Raw genomic sequence first — 22,424 nt, 5'->3', positions numbered from 1 at the left:
GTAATCGATAATACTTGAAAAGTTTGAAAATAGTCCAAATAATGTGTTATAAAATTTTTAAGACTTAAAATTATTTTTCTTTTTGTATCCATACATTTTAAAGTTTGAGGTGATCAATTTGAGTGTTTTTTTTACGTCAAAACAACTTTTTTGATTGGGTTTTTGAGGTGTGCAACATGGTTGGCACCTTATATAAGCTTTTTTCTTTATATTTTGTATTTTACTATCAATGTCTTCTTTCAAATAATGTTATTTTTCTCAAAATACGCCAATTTAAAACTCCAAATCCCTGAACTGGGGCTATTTGGGGTGCAACAAAGCGTCACAATTATATTATGTTTGTGCTGCCTTGTGGTACCACAGGCGTAACAAAGCGTCACGATTATATTATGTTCGTGCTGCCTTGTGGTACCACAGACAGTAATATATGCTTGGCACTATTGCGCCTTGGATTATTGCATCATGGATATAAAATGTTCGTGGCGCCCCAGAGCGCTATGGATATATATGGTTGTGGTGCATTTTGTATAATTTTTGTGTTGCGGATCTATTGGATCTGAGGCGTTGTTATGCCCCACGAATCTAGCACCCATAGCAAAGACAAATTGAGTATTAATAATAAAAACAAAAGTTTCGCATATCGCTAATATGAAAAATTAAAAAACATTTTTAAGTGTACGGTTTGTACTCTAAACAATTGAAGTAAAATGCACCTTTAAATAGTATCGTGAAATGTGGTTTCAATACTGAAAATCTTTGTGATAACATTAAAATATATTTTTATCTTTAATTATAAATTTTAAATCTTCAAAAATAGTGTAGATCGAGTAAATCTAAAAAAACTTGAAAATCTTGAAAATTGACGATCCAAAAATACATGATAAGATACACTATTTCCAAAACTTGAAATCTATTTTTGTCTCATGTCCATGCAGCTTGATGTCAAGATAATCAATTTTAAGACATTTGAGCATCAAAACAACCTCTTCTAGTGAAATTTTTGAGATGATCAATTTACACCATTTTCCATGGAAATGAACAAAGTGAACACAAACGTGCAGGAATGTCCCCAGTTAAAAGCATTCAATTCTCCAACGATGCCCAAAAAAATTGTATCATCACAACATCTCCATCTTATTTTGCAATTTTCCACTAGGTATGCCAAGGAAAATATAACATCACAACATTTCCATCTTGTTTTGCAATTTTCCACTTAAAGGAACTTGGTGGAAAAACTCTACCTCAAGAACTCCCAAAAGAAGTAAAATTTCTTCCAATAAATCAACAAATGAAATATATACAAGGGGACAGTCCCATGACCTGTTGGGCATCCCCACATGATCTCGGCCCTTGCGAGAAAAAATAACCAACTTCCAGATCGATCTTGACATCGATCTAGGCCGTCAAACCCACCTTCTTTCTGAATCATTACAAGAAATCAGCTCCAAATATCAAAAATACATTCTGATTAAATAATACAATTCTCCAGAGAAATGACCAGTCGAGATGGAGTCCCCTTAGTTGGGAGGGGTGCCTGGATCAACAGCCAGCAGCCAACATCTCAAGAAATCAAGCAATGACATGGAACCCCTCCCAACTCTTCATCTCTGGCCGTAAGTTACAGCTCTACTTCTTGCAAATCATCACCGAGGTTGCCACCATTCACAGGCATATATGCAGTGCCTATGCCGCCCATCAATGATGAAGTGGGGGTTGATGATGATGGTGGAGACATACCTATCATGGCCACAGATACTGGCTTCTGATCCATAAGTTCCATTTCACCACCAAGCATATTGGCAAAGCCACCACTCCATGAGGCGGCTCGGGACCTAGAGGTACGGGGGACATTGCCTACTGTTCCCTTATTCCCCATGGATGCCACATTGTCCATGCTCCCATGTCTTTGCAAGGATGATGCTTGTAAAGATGATGATGATGATGATGATGATGATGATGGTGGTGATGGGGATGTAAGGGCATTTGACATGAATGGGTCTTCTCTGTTCATCATACTTGTGGATTCTGTGACATTGTCAGGAATGCTTTCACTTGGGTTAGATGGTGTTGGAACAAAGAATTTTGCTTTGGAGACTGGCTTTGCAGAGGGAAGGGAGGGAGACTGGAAGAGATTTGATTGAGGGCCTCCGCCCTTGTTGAAGGTGTCGACATACCTGCAAAATCCTTTTAAACCATATCATCCAGCCAAAGTAGAAATAGACGCCCGTAACCAACATGAACTTCAAAACCACTAAACGTTCTATTCCTTTTTCCAGATCATCAAGCTTTTCCTCTATCCAGATCATTAAGCCAAAATAGAAACAAGGGACATCACTCGCATGAACTTCAAAACCAGTTAGCATTTGTCAGTAAAGAGTTTCATTCCTTCAATCCAGATAATTGATCCAAATTTAAAAGAAAACTAAGATCATATCAACTTAAAAAACCCGTTGAGGATTTTTATCTGTTAAATCCTGACCATCCAGCCTAATTTAAAAGAGAATATCGGAATCACAACCAAGATGAATTTCAAAACCAGATGACGTTTCAAGCAGGGTTTATACCTTGAGCGAACACCCATACGTCCACGAGAAGAAAATTGGTTCGTGGGGGGAATTGGGGGGATCCCTGAACTATGCTCGGTGGGAGTTGGAGACCTTATTTCATGTCCTCCATTTGGAGAGATCTGGCTTTTGATCACATTGTTTGGGTTATAATCAGAAAAGCCATTTTGAAAACTAGCAGTCATTGGGGGAGGCGCCAAAACTGCTTCTTCAACTGGGGTCTCAGCACCTTCTTCAACCCATCTCTTAAGCTTTTCATCATAATAGAACTTGTTCTTCTCCCCTAGTTTGGCCTATAATGACCACAGAAAAACCATATGCAATTAGGTTTTGCAGTAAAAAGTATTGAGGGGGTTACTGATTGGTACATTAAAGGATTTCAAGGCAGTCGAGAGATTGAGCAATTACCTGCCGATTTCTCGAGACCAACCCCACCGCTTTTTGAAGAATATTTGAACCAAAGCGACCTAATCGAGTTGGGCCACCAGAAGCTGATGTTTTTCTCTGTGTATCAGTTGGAGAATATGCATCTTTCGAACCAGATGTACCCTATATAATAAGTTCCAGTAAACGCTTCAATAAATTTAAGAAAGAGATGGATCTAGAAAATTACAAAAGGATTCTAGACAGAGCACAAGGTATTGTAGGAAGAACGTTCCACCTGAATGGGAGTTCTACCAAAATCTGGCTCTGAAATGCTTCTACTGTGCCTTGTGAATCCATTGTTGCCATGGTTGCCTCCTGTCCATTCGCTGATGGGATCCATTGAAGCTGATGGCATCAATGTTGCATTGGCCATTCTTAATGAATCATTTCCTGCCTTTGGAAAACCCAAATGGCTATCAGGATCGCTGCTTTGGACATTGCTTGCTGTTGATGGCATAGGTGATGGTGGTGCACCGATAATACGGTTAATGGTACTATCGATGGTTGTGAAAAATTTACCCACTAATTTAGCTGGGGCTATACTTGAACTGTAACCCCCCTGAGTTTGATGAATAAAAAGAAAAACAAGATATCAGGTTATAAATGTGATGTAATTGAGTCATCGGATACTGCCATATGAATAATCAAGACCAACCTGTTGGTGGATTCGTACACGTTCCTCCAAGGAAGATAGCATGGACTTCCATGACTCCACTTCAGGTGCACGACGAGAATTCTTCAATACCTTGGTTAAAGCTTGACAGTACCTGAATAAGCCATGTTAAATAGGAAAACTGAGAGCAAACAAGCAGAAATGAAGGATGCAGTATTCACCTCAAAGAATCCGAAACCTTTCCCACTTCAGCCAGCATATGGGCATAAATGAGCTTATATGGCTGAAAGGGTAGCAAAATAAACTGGGAATTGCCAAGCACCTTAGCATATTCGTATACTTCTGTCCGCTGTCCAGAATTCCAAATAATTGTTAGAGCAACTCACTATGTAGAGCCGAAGGAACAAAATAACTAAAGTAGAAAAACTCTTCACGATTGCTAATTTATCAGGCAATAATCATTATACCCCAAATGTAGTATGCACCTAAGGACAGAGGAAATTTTACACATGTACTGAAAATTATTTGTCACTAGTATAAAACCTAAATTACCCAGCCTTTTTCATTTTATTCAATTTATCCTTCCATTAACATGATGTGATCTTCCAACCCCGGTTGAACTCTCATGATGTAAACCAACAACCCTGTCCCACTCTACAAACTCTATATTCGGCCTGGTCCTCGATGTGGGCACCAGCAAAAATAATTGGGATGAAAATGCCAAAAGTAACAAACCCGTCAGAAAGGAGAAAGGGAGAAGTGAACTTAGTATATGCTAATAGCAATCCATTGTTTTGAATGAAACAAGCAACTAGTTATATTTCCAGCTGAATCCCCAGTTATTTGCATCACTTCCAGAATGCCTATGTAATTTGTTTGCAACACAGTATATCCCAATACTTTATATAAGCATTAAAGAACTAATCCCACAGAGGCAATGATCCCTCTCACTTCTGCAAACAGGGGACAGTGCTTAAGAATTTGAAAGGTGTTGCCACCTAGGGTGGGCGCCTCATTATTGAGGCATCCCAGAGGCAACATGGTGTAGGGGTCTATATATTGCTATCCATGAGGGTGGGGGTGGGGGCTATAAATGGGGTTGGTGCCTGGAAGAAGAAGAAGAACAAGAAAAGAACAAGAGTGATCATGGGAAAGGCAGGCCAAGGCACTAGCCGCCTGCCTTGACCTAGGCAATGCAAGAGGAAGAAAAGTTGTGGCCAAGGTCGCCTAAGGCGCCCGCCTTTGACAAGGCACTAGGCACCCACCCTTTGACAAGGCACTAGGCACCCACCTATGCAGCTTCCTGGGCACCTAGGTGAGCGATTAGAGACCCTTCCACCCTAGGTACCCATGCAGGCCCAGGCGATGATGCGACTAGGGCCTTCAACAGCCTAAGCGGGCTACCAAGGTGCCAAGGTGGCCGAATTTAAGACACTGATCAGGGAACATCCCCTCACTCCTTTCCATACATCAGCTTAATAGCAATAGAATGCTGTAGACTTTCAACCATAAGTGACATACAATTTAGACCAGTTTGATCTGTAGGGGGGACCATGGAACCACATTCCAACATGAGTATTTGTTCAATAAAATTTACCAAATCTAAGAAAGTATTTGTTCAATTAGGATATGTTAGAAAGAATTATGCCCCAACTTGGTAACTCCCCCAAGTGCACAAGAAACTCCCCAGAAGAAAAAATAGTATATAAATTTCTTTTAAAGGAAAAGACCTTGAATAAGCAATAAACTACACCAGTTGCAACTGGGATATGTTAAACTTAACCAATCACCTGGATAGCCTCAGGACTAGTATAAGTTCGAGGGCATCTGAAGTGGTCTGCACCAATAAGGCATAGTCTGGCACTGTCAGAGAACGGCTCGATATTTTTTTCTGCAACCAAATAACAGGTGTGTGCTGCAGTGACCTGCACCATAACTTTCTCATATAAGTCCAACGTAAAAAGAAGTAGCAGTCCTAAATAAAGAAAGCAAACAAAAATGCAACCTAATTATCAAAAAGGAAAAGAAAAGAAAGCACAAATAGCAACCTCATCTCTATCCTTCCACAGGCAGTCTCCAAGGTGAATGAGGACAAGCTCATCATCTTTTGTTCTGTTTGCCGTTATGACGGCCACATTCTCTTCCCAATCATCTAGCATCCCATTCAATGGAGCCTACAACCATAAAAGATACCCAATTATCTCCTCATAGCCAAAGACATGGTTTATAAGTAGAAACTTAAGATCCATAACACCAAGGTCACAGTTAAAACCATCAAAAATAAAAGAATAATAATTCAAGTGTTAAGCCAACCCAAATCACATTATGACCTTGAGCAGATATTTATCAGGCAGAAAAATCACCTTTGCAGGGTGCTGAGTTGTAGTGCCTAGGCTTGGATGGCTAGAAATAACTTCACTTTCTGAAGAAAAAACATCATATTGTTGCCCTGCGATCAGCAGGCATAGCGTCCTTAAAGGTGATCCTGATATGAACTGGCGATGTGCCATTTGCTTCACAGTATCAACATAGAACTGTGTTGAATCAACACACGACATTTGTCAGCTTCAAGCAAAATACACAGATTACATAGGTTTCAAATTTAAACTACCAATTCATTGCTTTCTGTAAAACCTCACACAGAAGAAGAATCCTCCAATAAGTCATACAGTAAAAGGAAGTTGTGAATAAATGGATTCATAAAATCTAAAAAAAATATGCACATACCTTCTCACCAAGCTGCGCAGCGAGAACAAGAGCAGGGCCCCATAACTGACCTTCTTGTGCCAACTGAAGAGCTTCCTTCCTTCTACCAGCAACAAGAAGATTCTGTACCTCAGTAGCGGTAGCCTAAACCAAATGGCAACATAACATTAACTTTCACAGTCCCATTTACAATCACGACAATAAATATAATTTGCATATAGATCTTGAATTTACCCGAATTTTCCCTTCTGAAGGCAAGCTCAGCAAACACTGTAAGCTAGGATCATACTTTTTAGCAGACGCAAAAAGCTTTGTTACAGCTGACTCCGGCCCATCAACTTCCTGCCAAATAGCAAAGATAACCTTATAGAAACTTCAAGATATACACACATGAATTCATATTCAGCAAGGTGGCTTCTTCGCAACACCTTAAACATACAATATTTGAAATGAAATCCAAGCCAGGCTCATCTCTCACAAACTACAGCACAGCAATGCAACAGCACATCTAGGTCACAAATACAAGATGACACCAGCAGCAAAGCCCACCCCCAAGTATCAAAAGATGAAATTTCATAAAGAACATAAGAACAATTCAGAAATACAGAATATACACACATCTGAAAGATGGTAGGGATATTGAATGAGAGACACACATAATATAGGGCACCTTGTAATAAACTGCAAGCATAACAAATACAGGGCTGTATGGCTCTCCCAATGTCACACGATATGTCTAACAGTCAAAGCAAGAACATAGATATCCAGTGTTGCCTTGTCGAAAGTAAATTCATCTTGCACAGCATAGGCCAATTTGCTACATCTGCAAGTCTTTATATGTTCAATCTTTGATGAACTTCAATGCCAATTATGCTTCTATGAATTTCTGCATAATGCATTTCAAGAGTCCCTCAAAACCCCATCATCACTGGGTTTGCCATGGGGCAACTTTAACCAACTACGAGAGAAAATAATCAGCAACCTGCCTTTTCCCAGAAATAACAAATTGCTTAATGTGTTATTGTAACTGGGAAAAAGTATATATAAGGCTCAGGCCCTAAACAAACAAATTAAGGCGCACCTCAAAATATCAGTAGAAGAAGTTTCGATGCTGAGAAATCCTCAGATCCGATCATCTTGACCTTGAGATACATGGACATAAAAAAAATGGACTTCAAGTCTTGAAAATAGTGCATCTTGTAATGCGTTAACTAGACCATCAATTTTCAAGATCGTCAATTGTTCATAGGTCTGCTTGATATGCACTATTTTTTAAGCTAGAAATTTCATAACTAGAGATGAAAATAAATTTTCAATCCATTATAAAGATTTTTGGTGCTGAAATGACATCTTTCGACACTATTTGAAGGCGCACCTTACTTTGATTGTTTAGTGCCTCAGCCTTACACAAACCACACCTTGTAACAGTTATTGACTTATTGTTACAGTTATTGTTATTATTGTTGTTGTCATTGTTTGTGTATATGTATCTCCATAGATTGGTCAAGGACCATGGCTTCTACCATGTTAAAATCCCAGGTACCTACAAGCCAGCAATCCTCCGAACTCAACTGTGGTAATCTCTGGATGGCCCTATCATTGTTACTAGGACTGGGTTCTGTAATGGTTTATCCCACGCTGATCAGGGTCTGCATTTAGGAATAGTGTTTTCTACTTATTTCACTAAGCTTCTGTAGTTTTCGTGGTCATTCTGATCTTTAAACCGGTATCTGAATTACAAACGGTAGAATACATAGATTGACAAGCTGGGAGATATGTTGGATCAAATTCCAAAACTGTGTCAACAATATTCCAGAAATAGAGATTTCATAGGGCACTACAAGTCAATGTATCCCTATCGCAAATTCTAGTAAACTGGCATCCCCGCATGACCCAAAGTGTCATCTAATTATGAACTACAGGATGAGGGAGACCTGGTTCCAGAAAAATCAATCCAATGTTCCAAAAAATGCAAGCAGCACCTAGGCGGCCAGAGGGGCCCTTGCCACCCAGCACCTATTAGCCCCCAGATATCAAGGAAGCCCAAGTTTTTCTTTTTTTTTTTTTTCAAGTTTTTCAAGATCTCTTAGAGAAATGTGGTTTTTTTTCAAGATTTTCTAGCCATAAAAGGGGTTTAGGTCACATAAGAACCTAAGCCCCCCATTTCCCCCCTTATTTAGGGGGGAAAGGACAAAAATGCCCCTCCACAAGGGGAATTTTTACCCCTGGGAAGGCACTGGGACTCAGTGCCCAGAAGGGCCGCCTAGGCGGGGGCGATAGGCCCAGGCCCACCTCCGGGGGCCACTTTTTAAATCAGTGAACAAATCTACATATTGGATCCTTAGGAAGTTGGAGGGGTGTTAATCAGGAAAAGACAAACTCCTATAGGAGGAAAGCACGTAAATGTTACCATGCAAGTACAAGAGGGGTTTCCCAAGTACAAGAGGGGTTTCCCACGAGTGAAACATCACCATTTTGAACATTGTTAGACTAAGTTCACCCAAGTTACATGTGCTACCAAGACTATCTATCATGAATTTCGAGGCAGACAACCTTGGCTGGATGGAAAATGGACATTTATCTTGCATTGAGCACACCAACCAGAAGGTTCATGGGGACCAAGCACATATGCCTCCAACACAGGAGGCTACAAAGCTCAAAAAGTGGTATGTAGCAGAAAGAAGTTTGAGAATGATTTTGTATTTTCATGGTATGGATTTAGATTTGCACATAATGACTTAGCCACTTGGTTTTCAAGATATTAGTCAACAAGATTGCAACAAATTTGACGATCATCCAAATATGCATTTCTTTTTTTTTCTTTTTTTTTTTGAATATGTTAACTATCCAAATATGTATTTCTCAAGACATCAAGGAATGAAATTGTAAATAATTCTGAGGAACATATACATATATCCGAATAAAACCACGATGCTCGTCATATCCACTGATCTATCCAAATTCCAACACCTTCCCCTATGGACCTGTTCACTGCACACAGGAAAAATTCGATGCAAACATACACATGCACACAAAAGAAACATAATATATAAAAATATTGGAAAGACTCATTTCATACTTCTTCTTCAAATTCTACATCCAAAACTCAAAAAGTATAAACCTCAGCATTTGAAGTTTTTATAATAAAAGGTGAGAGAAAGAAGAAAGAAAATGTAAAACCATAATTGGTGAAATACTGACATCTACACAGCCATTTTACCTGTGATTCCGAATCAGTGCCAAATGGAGACCGCAGCTTTCCATAATATTGGCAACAAATTTTCAGGAGAGATAATAGCATCCTCAGAAGCTCTCCTTTCCTAAAATACGTTGAGGATGTTTCACAATTTGCAATCCTCTCATCTATCCATTTGTACAGATCCTTATTGGCAACACTTCCTCCAACAAGTGGACCAGGGAAGGATTGTTGGCATAGGGCATTGAAGTAATCACATGCACCATTCCCACCATTAGCAACATCAGTTTTATCCAGAACAACATCCAATAAGTCATGAATTGAAATGGAGCCACCTACTGGGTCCTTCACATAAAGCACACATTGTGAAAATGTTAGAAGCAGAGACCAAACATAAGTCCACCTAACAAAGATGAAGGTATAATCTTAATAGCCAATTAAAAAAAAAAAGTGTGCACGTCAATACATGTTCTGACTCTCTCGAGTAATATAGTAAGCAAGTTTCACTAGTCCATGATCGCGAGAAGCAAAGTAGCCAAATGGGGCTCCAAAAACTCACCTGACTCCCAAATGAAGAGCTTGGTGATTTCATAATCACAAGTTTCCCACCAAAACCAAAAGTTACGAGGGCATGCGGAGGACGTCCTGATGATATTCTCCCTCCTATCGAACCATAAGAAGATGCCTCATAAATTGAATTGCCAGTCTGAATTGGTGACTGGGAAAAATCCATTCCTGCCTTCCACTCACCATAGTAATCACCACTGAAATACTTTTGCTGGTTCTGCCCCACCACCATATTGCTAAATTGAAAAGATTTCTCTGCACTGACAAAACTCTGCAACATAGCACCAGTGTGACTAATATTGTAATTGTAATTTGAGGAACCATAAGAGGGAACAGTTTCGACTGTGCCAAAACCAAATTGTTTCTCAGTTTTATTTGTTGAATTATACGAATCCTGCTGACCAAGAAACTGTTCACTGCCAAAACGGTCTTGAGATAAACTATTTAGAGTTCCATTATTTGAAATTTGTTCAGGATACCACGTATTCTGCGGAAGAATACTAGCATGAACTTGATCTTTACCATGAGAATAACTAATCATAGACCCATTTTGAACATGACATTGTTCACTATTGCCCAAAATTTCAGTAGCATTAGAGCTGGAGCCCAAACCAATTTCACCTTGAGTTTGCTGATGAATGGAGACATGGTCGGCTGATATTGTATTTGTCTGAGTTTCTTGACTATATGATTCCAATTGGCGCCATTCTTGGGCAAGTAGATCATAATACCACCCAGGATATTGAGGATCAAACACCATATTTTGTTGGTACTCTGAACCACTGTGAGAGAAATTATTGCAGCTAGAAACATTGCCTGTGATACCCATTTCTTCATTGACAATTCCCACAATAGAGTTAGACCCTTGCTGTAAATAGGAAACCTCTGAGCCATTTGCAGAGTCCTGATTAGATACACTATCTTGGTTAGTTGCCCTGGTTCCATCAGAATTGGATGCTTTTAGATCATAACCATCTATCTGATGCCACTCTCCAGTGGTTTGATCATATTTCCACCCAGGATAATGACTTTCCCAACACTGACTACTATACAAATCTTGCCCAGCATTCGCATTACTGTTATTATTGACATCATCAGATTGGACCTCACCAATATTGGAAGAACTCCAATGATCTAACTCTGGTTTGCTTCCTTCTTGTTTCAATGCAGAGGACGAAATAAAAGGACCAAGTTCATTCTCATTAATAGAAGAAGATGGGTTTTCTCCAAACGGCCCAGAATTGTCCTGATAACCAGAGGTTCTAAAAGAAGTGCCTTGGCAATGCTTCTTATCAAGGATGGGATTGACTTTGGATGGATAATTTTTTTGTGAAATACCATCTATTGAACCCCCAACGGGATCTGATGACATTGATCCCAATTCACTGAAGAAATCAGAGTATGAACTGAGCCCACTGGGATCCGACTGATGAGGTTCTGCATAAAAACTACTCCATTGTACTTCTTTCACAGATGTATGGTTGCCATTGCTGCCTTTTCCAGGCTTCACGTCATTGGGATCGAGTCCACCATTTGCCTCGAACCCCAACTGGGGTGAGACCAAACTAGTTGGTTCCTCAAATGCACCCAGAGCAGATGAATCTGAAGTCTTGAGACAGACACTCTCCTCTGCAACCAAGACATCCTTTACAGGAACATCTGGTGCCATACCGACACAATCCCCAAGCGCTTCATGTGACCCTCCATTTGACTCCATTTCCCTGAGACTTAGCTTTGAAAATGCTTTGTCAGGGAGATCGGTTTCATCAGCATCGACAACTTCAGCAAAACTTGAACTGGACCCAGCTAAAGTTCCATTCGGGTAATCAGATCCAGTGATTCCATATTCGTCGCTTACAAGTTTGTCGAAGAAATCCTCGTCTGATTGGTCCTCCATAGGAGAAGCCATAGGAAATGAAAGAGATGCCTATCCAAATCTAGTCCTTCTCAGTTTACGACTCCCCCTTTATCACACTGCAATTCACAGCAGTTGAAAGAGAAACAAAGCAAAGAAGATTACATTTAGCTAATCTCCATACAAATACTTCTAAAAATTACAGAATGCTTGAACTGTGCGGTTGACAAAAAAAACTATATATAAACCAAATTCAGAAGTCCAGATCAGGAGTTTACAATAGCAAACAACCAACCAAAACACAAATAACCCATCTAACCAAAATCCAATTTATATCTAAACTTGAGACTGTTAGAGAAAATTTAAACATCAGGTAGGCCAATTGACGTCCTGAACAAATCCAATTGGACTATAATTCCAAAAATGAGATCGAAGCCCAGTAAATTAAATCAAATGGATTTCAATATCAGGGAAATATATACCTATTTAAAAAGCTCAAAATAGGTCTATTTGATAAGCTTGAAGCATTACATTCGAAGTAATCAGGAACTACGAAGAATGTCGCAGTCCCCTAAACAGAAACTCAGATCGGTCAATGAAGAAAGAATGCATCAAAACTAAATAAATCAACAGAAAAACCAAACCCAGTACCGTGCAATTCAGACTAAATTCAGCTCTCTCTTGAAAAAGAAAACCAAAATTGGGTCATTTCCAAATTGGATCATGGCCCTTTTTTCAGAATTTGAAACCAGAGACCGCACCAATTAACAGAAACTCCAATTCCATGACCATAAGAAACACTTTGCGCAAAAAAGAACACCGCTAGAGAGAAGAGAACAAGAGGAAAACGGATCAGAAGAGTACCTGAAAATTAGGGTAAGGGGTTTGAAGAATTTCGGGTTTGAAACAGAAGAAGAAGAGGAGCAACAAGCACAGGTGAAAACAAACCCTTGATTTTGCCTGTTGCCGACATGTGACCTCCCTTCCCGTTACATTCCAGCCATTTTAAAAAAAAATTCTTATTCTAGCAAAACGGGACATAACCACCCATGATCATCTCGTAAAATACCAAACAAGTCCATTTCCTTTTTCTCTAAAGTGCAAAATAGATCTTGGGTGAGGCTGGTTTGTATAATATAGGACCCGATTTCTATGCGGCCCAGCCCGCATATGTAGAAATACGGGCCTCTTAATAAATCTATTTTTGAGATGGATTTTAAAGCTTAATTTTTAAGGACATGTAATATCTAACATGAAAATCATAAATATGAAAAAATAAATAAATTTTCAAAATTAAAAATAATAGTTCTAGTAAGAAACATTTGAACTGTTAGTTTCCATTGTTTTTAAATAGAACACCTACTTGCATCCATCTTTAAGATGGATGCTTTACATTTTTTGGACCACGTATGTAGAAATACGGTCCAACCCGCATGGAACAATTTTTCTAAAAATAAATCATCATCATCATCATCATAACAGTCTTATCCTACTATTTGAGATCATTTATAGATATGGATTCTTGGTACAAATGTTGTAAATATTTTATGTTGATTGTGAACCTAACAATTATTCTTCTTTTTCGTCTAGGCTTGGAATTGGCAATGGCAGAGCTATTTTTAAAAATAAATAATAAAATTTTTATAGATATCCTCCTAAATTGTACTTTGTAGACCTTCTTCCTCCAATATTCTTAATATCACACCCGGTCAAAAAGTTAATATTTTAAATACTAAACTATCCTTATCTAGCGGTAAAAACTCTCTCTCTGCCCAATATCAATTTCTCCGCACAATCTCTCTCTCTCTCTCTCTCTCTCTCTCTCTCTCTCTCTCTCTCTCTCTCTCTCTCTCTCTCTCACACACACACATATTAAAAAATGCAGTCCAGCGCATAAGTTTGTCAAACTAGCTTCTGGAAATCCAGAAGCCTCGTGACCAGTCCGGCATATTTTGGTGTTGGATTGTAGCAAAAAAAAAAACGGTCTTGCACAAAAGTGTGTCAGACCGACTTTTGGCTTCTGGAATTCCATAAGCCTTGTAGCCGGTCTGTCCCATTTTTGTGTTTAACTGTAATTTTTTGCTTCGGTCGGACACAAAAGTATGTCGTACGAGCTTCTAGCTTCTAGAATTCCAGAAACCTCATGACCGGTCAGTCACACTTTTGTGCTAAACCATACTTTTTCAACGCGACAGAGAGAGAGAGACTGATATGGGGTGGAGAGAGAGATTGATAGAGATAGAGAGGTTGATATTGGGCGGATAGATAAATTGATAGAGAGAGACTGATAGAGGGAGATTTCAAGCAGAGAGACAAAGAGAGATTGGGCAGAGAGAAAGAGAAAGAATGGGCTAAGCGTGTGAGAGAAGGAGATATTTATACGTAGAGAAAGAGATTAGGGGGAGAGAGAAATAGATATTTCTAGCAAAAAGAAAGAGAGAGAGAGAGAGAGAGAGATTGGGCGGAGAGAGAGCGGGGGAGAAAGAGAGATTTTGGGCAGGTATAGGGAGAGTCGGTTTTATCTGGCATATGGCTATTAAAAAGGGTATTTTAGTCTTCAAATATTTGACTTTTTAACTTGGGGGTGCGGGGTTGTAAAAGCAAGAAAAAATAATAATTGGGTTAAAGGTGAGATATGAAAAGTATTGGGGGTAGAATGTCTACAACGTAGATTCTAGTGAGATATTCATAATTTTTCCTAAAAAAATAATAGTGGTTTATTTTACAGGAAGACTAAACATTTATTATAATTCTACAAATTCTTTTAATTTTGAGATGTTGCTTATAATTGATTGAAAAAATTTACGACCAAACATTAGGTAGTTCAATTTATGTTTTTTCTTCTGAATGTTTCAAATTGGGGTTTTATGTTCCAAACTATTGGAAACCATTATTTCAACTTGAAGGAGGTAGTGTGGATTCTTATTTTGTAGATAATATATGAATAATATCCAATATACAACTAAGCCCAATCGAACAAAACGTCATCCCTTTTAATTTGCATCTAAATAAGAAATCATCGATATTCTATTGTGACATATTTAATTTTTGGAACTTTTAGCTCCATGAGTCAAAAGTTTTGTCTTTTTGTAGCACGTTTGCGTTTGATAACAGAAAGTGCTATAGTGAGAGGCATGTCTGAAACTTCCAATTTCCATAAAAATTTCCTCAGTATTGATAGAAATTTTAATTAATTAATTTTGATTTTTTACAATAATACTAATTTTATAGATCAAATAACTATTACGATGCCATTGCATAGGCGTAACAATAATCAAATCATCAACAATGGATCACTCCGTCATAGAAACTTCCCTCTTAGCAAGCATGTCAGCCATATCATTAGCTTCCCGACAGACGTATGTAAAAAGACTGTCCAAATAGCCATGCATATCCATTATCTCAAGTAGTCAGATTTGATATTATTAGGTACCTTTTTGCACTAGTTAATGACATTGAGTGAGTGCCCCTCCACTACCAAATTTCCTCTAGGCTACTTTTTCATAAAGATATTGTCTGATTTGCCAAAGTACATGGTCTAGAATAACATAAAATGACATTCCCATTTGAATCCCTTAGTACCCCACCAACTTCTATATGTATTGCATTCATTACATGTGGTTAGGGTCTCTCCTTGTGTGCACATGAACATTAGCACCCAGTTGTTTCAAAACGGCTCAGATGCTCAACAAGTAATTATCTCATTTTACCAAACAATGAATTGTGGACACATTATAGGGGAATGTCAAAAGAGTATATTGTTAACATATGGATATGTATATGTATCATACTAACACATATCAGTATGGAGATGCGAATGTATGATACATATCAGTATGGAGATGTATATATATAGATACATATTTCTTGATAATATTAGGTGTTGTCTATACATAACCCTTGGTATTTATCTTTAAATGTTACTGAAACATATGGATATAGATATGTATCATACTAATACATATCAGTATGGATATGCATATGTATGGATACCTATCTCTTGATAAAATTATGTTGTGTCTATCCATAACCATTAGTATTTCTCGTTAATTGTTATTGGTCGTATATTGATACGGGGTCTTGTATATTCTTTATTAATCAATGATGAGAGAGTTCTTTACTATATTATGAAATAAACTTCCATGAGGGCCTAAGGCCCAAATATATAGAAATACATTTTCTAATATGGTATCAAAGCAAGGTTCACGATTTGGTATTTCGTTTCTCAAGCCTCGAGCCTGTGTTTCCAGTTTCCCTGATCGGTGAAGCCTTCAATTTGATTGCGACTCTATATCTAATAGCTATCGCACCCTCTCTGATATTGTCGAGTCTTGTTTTATATTCGTTCCGAAAATTTCAGTACCCTTCACAATTTCATGGACGTGTCTTTGGAAAATCTACCCCCTTATTCCAAAGCATCTTCCTCTAGTTGGGGGCCTTTGTGGCTTATGTCATGGCTGCTTCTGCATCTGCTTTCACAACTTCTGGTGAAAGCAAGATCTGGGTATCTATATCCAAGCAAGATCTGGGTATCTGCATCAATTTTTCATAGAAATCCGCCTCTAAATCCACCTCTGAAAACAACTGATCTGCAACATCTGCAAAAACAGTCATCGAGTCGTGGTTCGACTCTTTGATATGCCTCTCTGCCACTTCTCTGTCTATTTTTTTCTACGGATCTTGATCTTTGGTCCTGATCCATCTGAAAGCTCGCCAACCTCGCCAACTAGCCTCGCTAGCCACCTTGATCTAATCTTATATGGTGATCGAGCTTTCTATTACTCAATCTTGTTTGATGATCGAGTTTTCTGTTATTCGATCCCATCTGATGATCGAGTTTTTCGTCACTCGATCCCGTCTGATGATCGAGTTTTTCGTTACTCGATCCCGTCTGATTATGGAGCTTTCCGTTACTCGATCATATTTAATGATCGTATTTTTCGTTATTCGATCCTGTCTGTTGATCGAGTTTTTCGTTACTCGGTCCCGGATGTTCCAAATGCCTGTTTGTTTGCTGTTGATCGAGTTTTTCGTTACTCGATCCCGGATGCTCCTGAGCCCATATGTTCTTGAGGTCTACCGATTTTCTATGCTTGTTGTTCAAGCAATATGTGCATGGAGACTATTGCTTCTATCAAACACGCCATGAACCCGAAGATCTGAAGATCCAACTCATTCGTTTATGCAGCTCATTGTTCAAACTCTAGATGCTTTGTGTCAAAGCGAGTTTGAGATAGGATTTTAACATATGAATATGGATATGTATCAGTATGGATATATATCTATATGGATACATATTTCTTGGTAAGATTAGGTGATGTCTATCCATAACCGCTGATATTAATATTTAATTGTTACTGGAACGTATGGATATGGATATGCAGCATACTGATACATATCAGTATGGATATGCATATGTATGGATACATATCTCTTGATAAGATTATGTGGTGTTTATTCATAACCGTCGGTATTTATATTTAACTTCTGCGGATCGTATATTTATACGGGGTCTTGTATATTATTTATTAATCAATAAGAAGAGAGTTATCTGCAATGTTATGAAATAATCTTCCATGAGGGCCTAAGGCCCAAATATACAAAAATACAATTTCTAACATATATGCTCCTGCGTGAGCATAATTAAATTAACTTCTTAGGCAAAATCCTAACTCGAGTTATTTTTAGGGCCCTAAGTATTGGAAGTCATCCTTATGACAAACCTCGAAGAAAGAATTTCTATGTACATTTGCCAGAAAAGAATGATGTCTTATGATAGGCCTTAGGGGTGGCAATGGACCTCGACCTGACCCGGGGCCGGCCCGACAGGTAGACCAACTGGAGTCTGGGTATGGGTTCAAAAATTGGATCAGCGATTCGGGTCCAGGTTTGGATCATTCATGTCCCAATTTGTAAAATATATAAATGTACAAATATTTTAATTATTGGGTCAGGTCTAGGTCCAATAATATATTCTTCGGTCCTGGTTTGGGTAACCTGTTGCCACCACTATCTAGCATATGAATCAGTTGGTGGCCACTCAAAATGAGAAAAAGTGAAAGCGGGTTGGTATTGCGGCGACATGCTGTGGATACTTAAAATGTGCACAAGCACCTTATTAATGGTTCAAATTGAAACAACCTCATCTAAAGACTAAAAATAAATATCATTTTTAATTTTTATTTAAAAATGATATTAATATGAAATTTAGGCTTTGGCTTCATTTAAGTAGAATTGAATAAAAAAATATTATATATAAAAATATTATTTCTTTAAACGCGAAATGTTTTTCAGTTTCCAGGTTTTGGAACTTATGTGTGCGTGTGCGCAATATTTTCCCAAAAGTACATTGAAACAACACAAATAATAACAAGCTTAATTCATCGAATTAGGGGTTTTTAATGGGCCGGGTACTGTCTGGGTTTGCGAGGCCCGAGCCTGGTCTGATGCTATGTAAGGTATGTCAAGCCCAGCCCAAAGCTGCCTAAATTTGTGATGGCAAGGCTCAAGCTAGAAAAATTAGGCTATTGGGCCGGGCCAAGACTAGCTCGGACTAGGACTGAAAATACATTGGGCCAAGTAAACCCATATTGCTAGCATTAAGATGTGGCCTAACCGTGGTCCGTATTTGGGCCTAGTATGAAAGGCCACAGGTTGACCCAGGCCCATTAACAGCTCTACCTGATGTGATATCTTTGCTTTTTGAAAAAAGTTTATATCAGGTTGCAACCTTAAAATGTAGCATTACAGATGCACCTAAAAAATCCATCGGAAAAGGTTGTTTTAATGTTGAAAAAAAGTATAAGTGATCATCTTGACATCAAGATGTATGAATATGGAAAAAAAAAAGATTCCAGTCCTAGAAATAGTGCATCTTGCAATACATTATCTAGACCGTCCATTTTTAACATTTTCATATTTTTATAGATCTATTTAGTTTTAACCATTTTTTTACATTAAAATTTTATAATTAGATATGAAAATATATTTTGAGATAATCTTAAGAATTTTTTTCACTAAAATTACATATTATGGTAAAATTTGGAGTTGCGCCTTAATTGGATTGTTTAAGGTTTGCAACCTTATAAAAACCACACCCCACGGAGGTAAAGGAGGCAAGAAAGCTAACTGAAAAGGAGGTAAATTAGGTGAACACCTGACCTAACAAGATATAGAATTTGTATTTTTAGAGAGAGAGATCCAAACCCCATAGTGCCTTTAGAAGCATGGAAATGCCTAGAATACAATATTTAGACCGTCAATTTTCAAGATTTTCATATATTTATAGATCTATTTAGTTTTAACCATTCTTTTAGATTAAAATTTAATTCGATATAAAAATAGATTTTAAGATAATCTTAAGATTTTTTTCACAAAAATTACTATAAAATTTGGAGGTGCGCCTTAATTGGATTGTTTAAAGTTTGCAACCTTATAGAAACCGCACCCCACTGAGGTAAAGGAGGCAAGAAAGGTAACTGAAAAGGAGGTAAATTAAGTGAACACCTGATCTAACGAGATATAGAATTTGCATTTTGAGAGAGAGATCCAAACCAACATAATGCCTTTAGAAACATGGAAATGCCCCGAGAGCAATCCAGCAGTAGTCCCATAAAAAAATCCATGAGAGAGAAAATGGAGAAATGGGAAACGTCAAACAAGGGAGGTACAAGGAAGCCAACAAACTGATGAAACGATGACTTGGTAAACTGCTTGTAGCAAAACAATAGAGAGAGAGCAGAAACCGTTTTCTCAAAAAAAAAGGAAAGGTGGGGTTTCAATAGAGAGAGAGGAGAAACCGTTTTCTCAAGCCGTTTATGGGATTACTGTTGGATGGCTCTCTAGGCATTTCCATGCATCTAGAGACACTATGTTGGTTTGGATCTCTCTCTCTCTTAAAATGCAAATTCTATATCTCGTTAGGTCAGGTGTTCACCTAATTTACCTCCTTTTCAGTTGGCTTTCTTGCCTCCTTTACCTTTAAGCTTGGTACGAATTGAATGATTGATGACATGTTTGTTCTGTGTTTTAAAACCCAGTGATTTTTCATTTAGATTGTTGATCTCAATCGGAATCTGTTGTAACTGAACTGGTTTCAGGATGGGCTGGTTTTTTGTTGGAGCAATGCTGGTTTTCTAGATCGGGGCTTATTATAAAGGGTGGCGTTTTAATACACCTTCTGCAAAGCCGAGGTTTTGGGGTTTTTGGAATGGCTTATTCTTCTGGGGTTTTCATTAGGCGGGATTATATTTCTCATCTTCTACAAATTTTGGCTAATGTTTGTCTAGTTTGTTCATGGTTCAATTGGGGGATTGAATTGTGCTGGTTCTGGGGTGGTTTTGGATCAGGTTCAGGAAGCAAAGCCTGTTCCTCTAAAGGAGGTCGGAGAATTGGAGAAGGGAGTTGATGGGGATTACCCCATGGTGCTCATTCAGATCCCCATGTGCAGTGAGAGAGAGGTACAATGGGTCTGGTTGCCAAATTTATTTCATTTTCTCCCATAGCTTGAATCTTGTCTCACATCTCTCTCTCAGCTGCAATGGTTCCAACCGAAAAATACAAAGTTCAAAAAAACAAAGAAATGAAGGAAGAGAAAAAGTTGCAGAAGATGGCATTTGTAGAAAGATATCTTAATGGCGGAAAGTTTAAAATGGCAGAAAGAGATTTTTTAATGGCGGGGAATGAATGGGAGAAAGATAAAATATATGTACTTTCGGAGAGAGAGAGAGCTTTAATGGCCAAAAAATTAGGAGAGAGAAAGTGTCCAAATAATAAACTTTGTATGATGTTTAGGGCAAATGAGCAATTAAAAAAAAAAAAAAAAAACTAGAGGAGGGTGACGGTGGTAATTTGGAGCAAATGAAACAAAAAAAAAACTAGAGGAGGGTGCTGGTGGTAATTTCGAGCAAATGAGACTCCAAATGATAATTAACCCATCAAATAACGTCCGTACGTAACTTACACTTATATTTATATACATGATATTTATTTCATGCAATTCAGTGGTAGGGCATCCATCCCTTTCCAAGATATACGGTCACGGTGGTGATAAACCCTATTCACCAAAATGTTTTCTTCTCTAAAGCACACTTCACCAACAAACCCAATTCTCAATAGTCAAACCAAAGGTACACAACTGAGGTCCAAATATAAAATAAATGATGTAATTTTTGGAAGGCTTAGACTTTTTTTTTTTTTTTTTGCCATGGCTACCAAATTTTATTGAAGATAAGGCATAGACTTTATGAAACAAAAGTAAAGCTTCACTTCGAACCCTCCTTTGTAATACACTTTTGGCATAAAAAATCTCCATCATCATTTAAAATCGATTTCCAACACAACTATAAATTTGGAAGCTAAAAATATGAATAGAAACAAACGGTCAAGATAGTGTATTACAACATACACAATGTTTAGGATTTGAAATCCTAACTTTTTTCACAACTAAAAGGGCTATAGCCAAGCTGATCGATTTGAAGGTTTTCGACATTAAGTGAGCTTTGAGGTGAGGCTTTACGTATCTTAGAGGGAGTATTTTTCGAAAATCAAAACATTCAATAATTAAGAAAGTATATCGATCTTATCGTTGAGGTAGTGGATGATTGGTGTGATCAAGGTATGGGATAGCATAATAGTATGTATTGTCATCTTGAGAAGGGACCCATAAGTCAACGTGAATGCCTATTGGTGGACTTTCATACCAAGTCAGCCGCCCTTAATGGACCCGGTGAGCCTACGTATGTATGGTTAACGCATTCTATGCTCCCGCGGGAGCATTTATTCTCTTTGCTCTCTAAGTAAAACCAACTTTAGAGTATAACCAACGCCAGAATATTTTGAGACTCAATTGCAACCTCTTCATAATATAACTTGACAAAAAAAAATCAGATATATTTTATACGTTTGAAAAAGCAACATCATAAAATATAGTAGAAACTTATCTGATGATCTAAGAGGGGTTGGTTTGCAAATGATATAAGAGGGTTTGGTTTGCATAAGGTGCCAACCTTAAACCATCTAATTAACGCATCTCCAAAGTTCATCATAATTTTGGTGATCGAGATTTCAATGATGATCGGAAAAACTACTTTACATCTAATTGTGAAATTTAAAATTAAAAAATGGTACAGACAAATATATGAAAATTTTGAGAGTGGACGGTGTACATGATGTATTTTAAAATGTATTATTTTTCATACTTCAAACTTTTTTTCTTTTTTTTTTACATCCATATGTCTCGAGATTGTGATGTATGGTGTCGAAACAACTTTTTTCAAAAGATTTTTTTTTGGGCATGCCCTTTTTTTTTTACCTTATGTGTGCTTTTCCCGATCTAGCAAGTGTTCTATAACCCAAAAACCCACTTTCAAAATACTACAGGTGCTTGTTAATGGAGATAGCAAGGCTCCATATATAAAAAAAATCCCTAGAAAGCTCCCGTCACATGAGAGAGTAAATATACAGTAACATCCAACATAGGGATGCTATAAACTATGA

General features: G+C 37.9%; 1 protein-coding gene and 1 long non-coding RNA gene across 3 annotated transcripts; one reads left to right on the top strand and one right to left on the bottom strand.

The window, feature by feature from the left end:
- Positions 1 to 1,258: 1,258 nt before the first annotated feature.
- LOC18442341 (protein transport protein SEC16A homolog) lies at positions 1,259 to 12,906 on the bottom strand. Of its 2 annotated transcripts, none has more exons than XM_020672221.2 (14): positions 12,792 to 12,906; positions 10,065 to 12,046; positions 9,530 to 9,850; positions 6,544 to 6,651; positions 6,331 to 6,453; positions 5,967 to 6,137; positions 5,652 to 5,777; positions 5,394 to 5,528; positions 3,825 to 3,952; positions 3,646 to 3,757; positions 3,226 to 3,549; positions 2,973 to 3,113; positions 2,565 to 2,857; positions 1,259 to 2,184 (listed from the first exon to the last, which is right to left on the bottom strand). In XM_020672221.2, exons 2-14 carry the CDS (start codon positions 11,979 to 11,981, stop codon positions 2,058 to 2,060), a joined length of 4,026 nt encoding a protein of 1,341 aa, XP_020527880.2. In that variant the 5' UTR covers positions 11,982 to 12,046; positions 12,792 to 12,906; the 3' UTR covers positions 1,259 to 2,057. The 2 variants fall into 2 exon arrangements, with proteins under 2 accessions (XP_020527880.2, XP_006852622.2); XM_006852560.4 differs by having other exon boundaries at positions 1,259 to 2,174.
- Positions 12,907 to 19,364: 6,458 nt separating this feature from the next.
- LOC148783887 (uncharacterized) lies at positions 19,365 to 20,509 on the top strand. Its single transcript, XR_016057387.1, has 2 exons — positions 19,365 to 19,916; positions 20,027 to 20,509. It is a non-coding gene; the product is annotated as an uncharacterized LOC148783887 (long non-coding RNA).
- The last annotated feature ends 1,915 nt before the right edge of the window (positions 20,510 to 22,424 follow it).

The sequence above is a fragment of the Amborella trichopoda genome, chromosome 1 (assembly GCF_054954075.1).
Source record: "Amborella trichopoda isolate Santa Cruz 75 chromosome 1, AtrichopodaSantaCruz75HAP2 v2.0, whole genome shotgun sequence".
In the NCBI taxonomy this organism is placed as follows: Eukaryota; Viridiplantae; Streptophyta; class Magnoliopsida; order Amborellales; family Amborellaceae; genus Amborella; species Amborella trichopoda.
The sequence above is the reverse complement of the archived record's forward strand: the minus strand, read 5'-3'. Positions and strand labels throughout refer to the sequence as shown.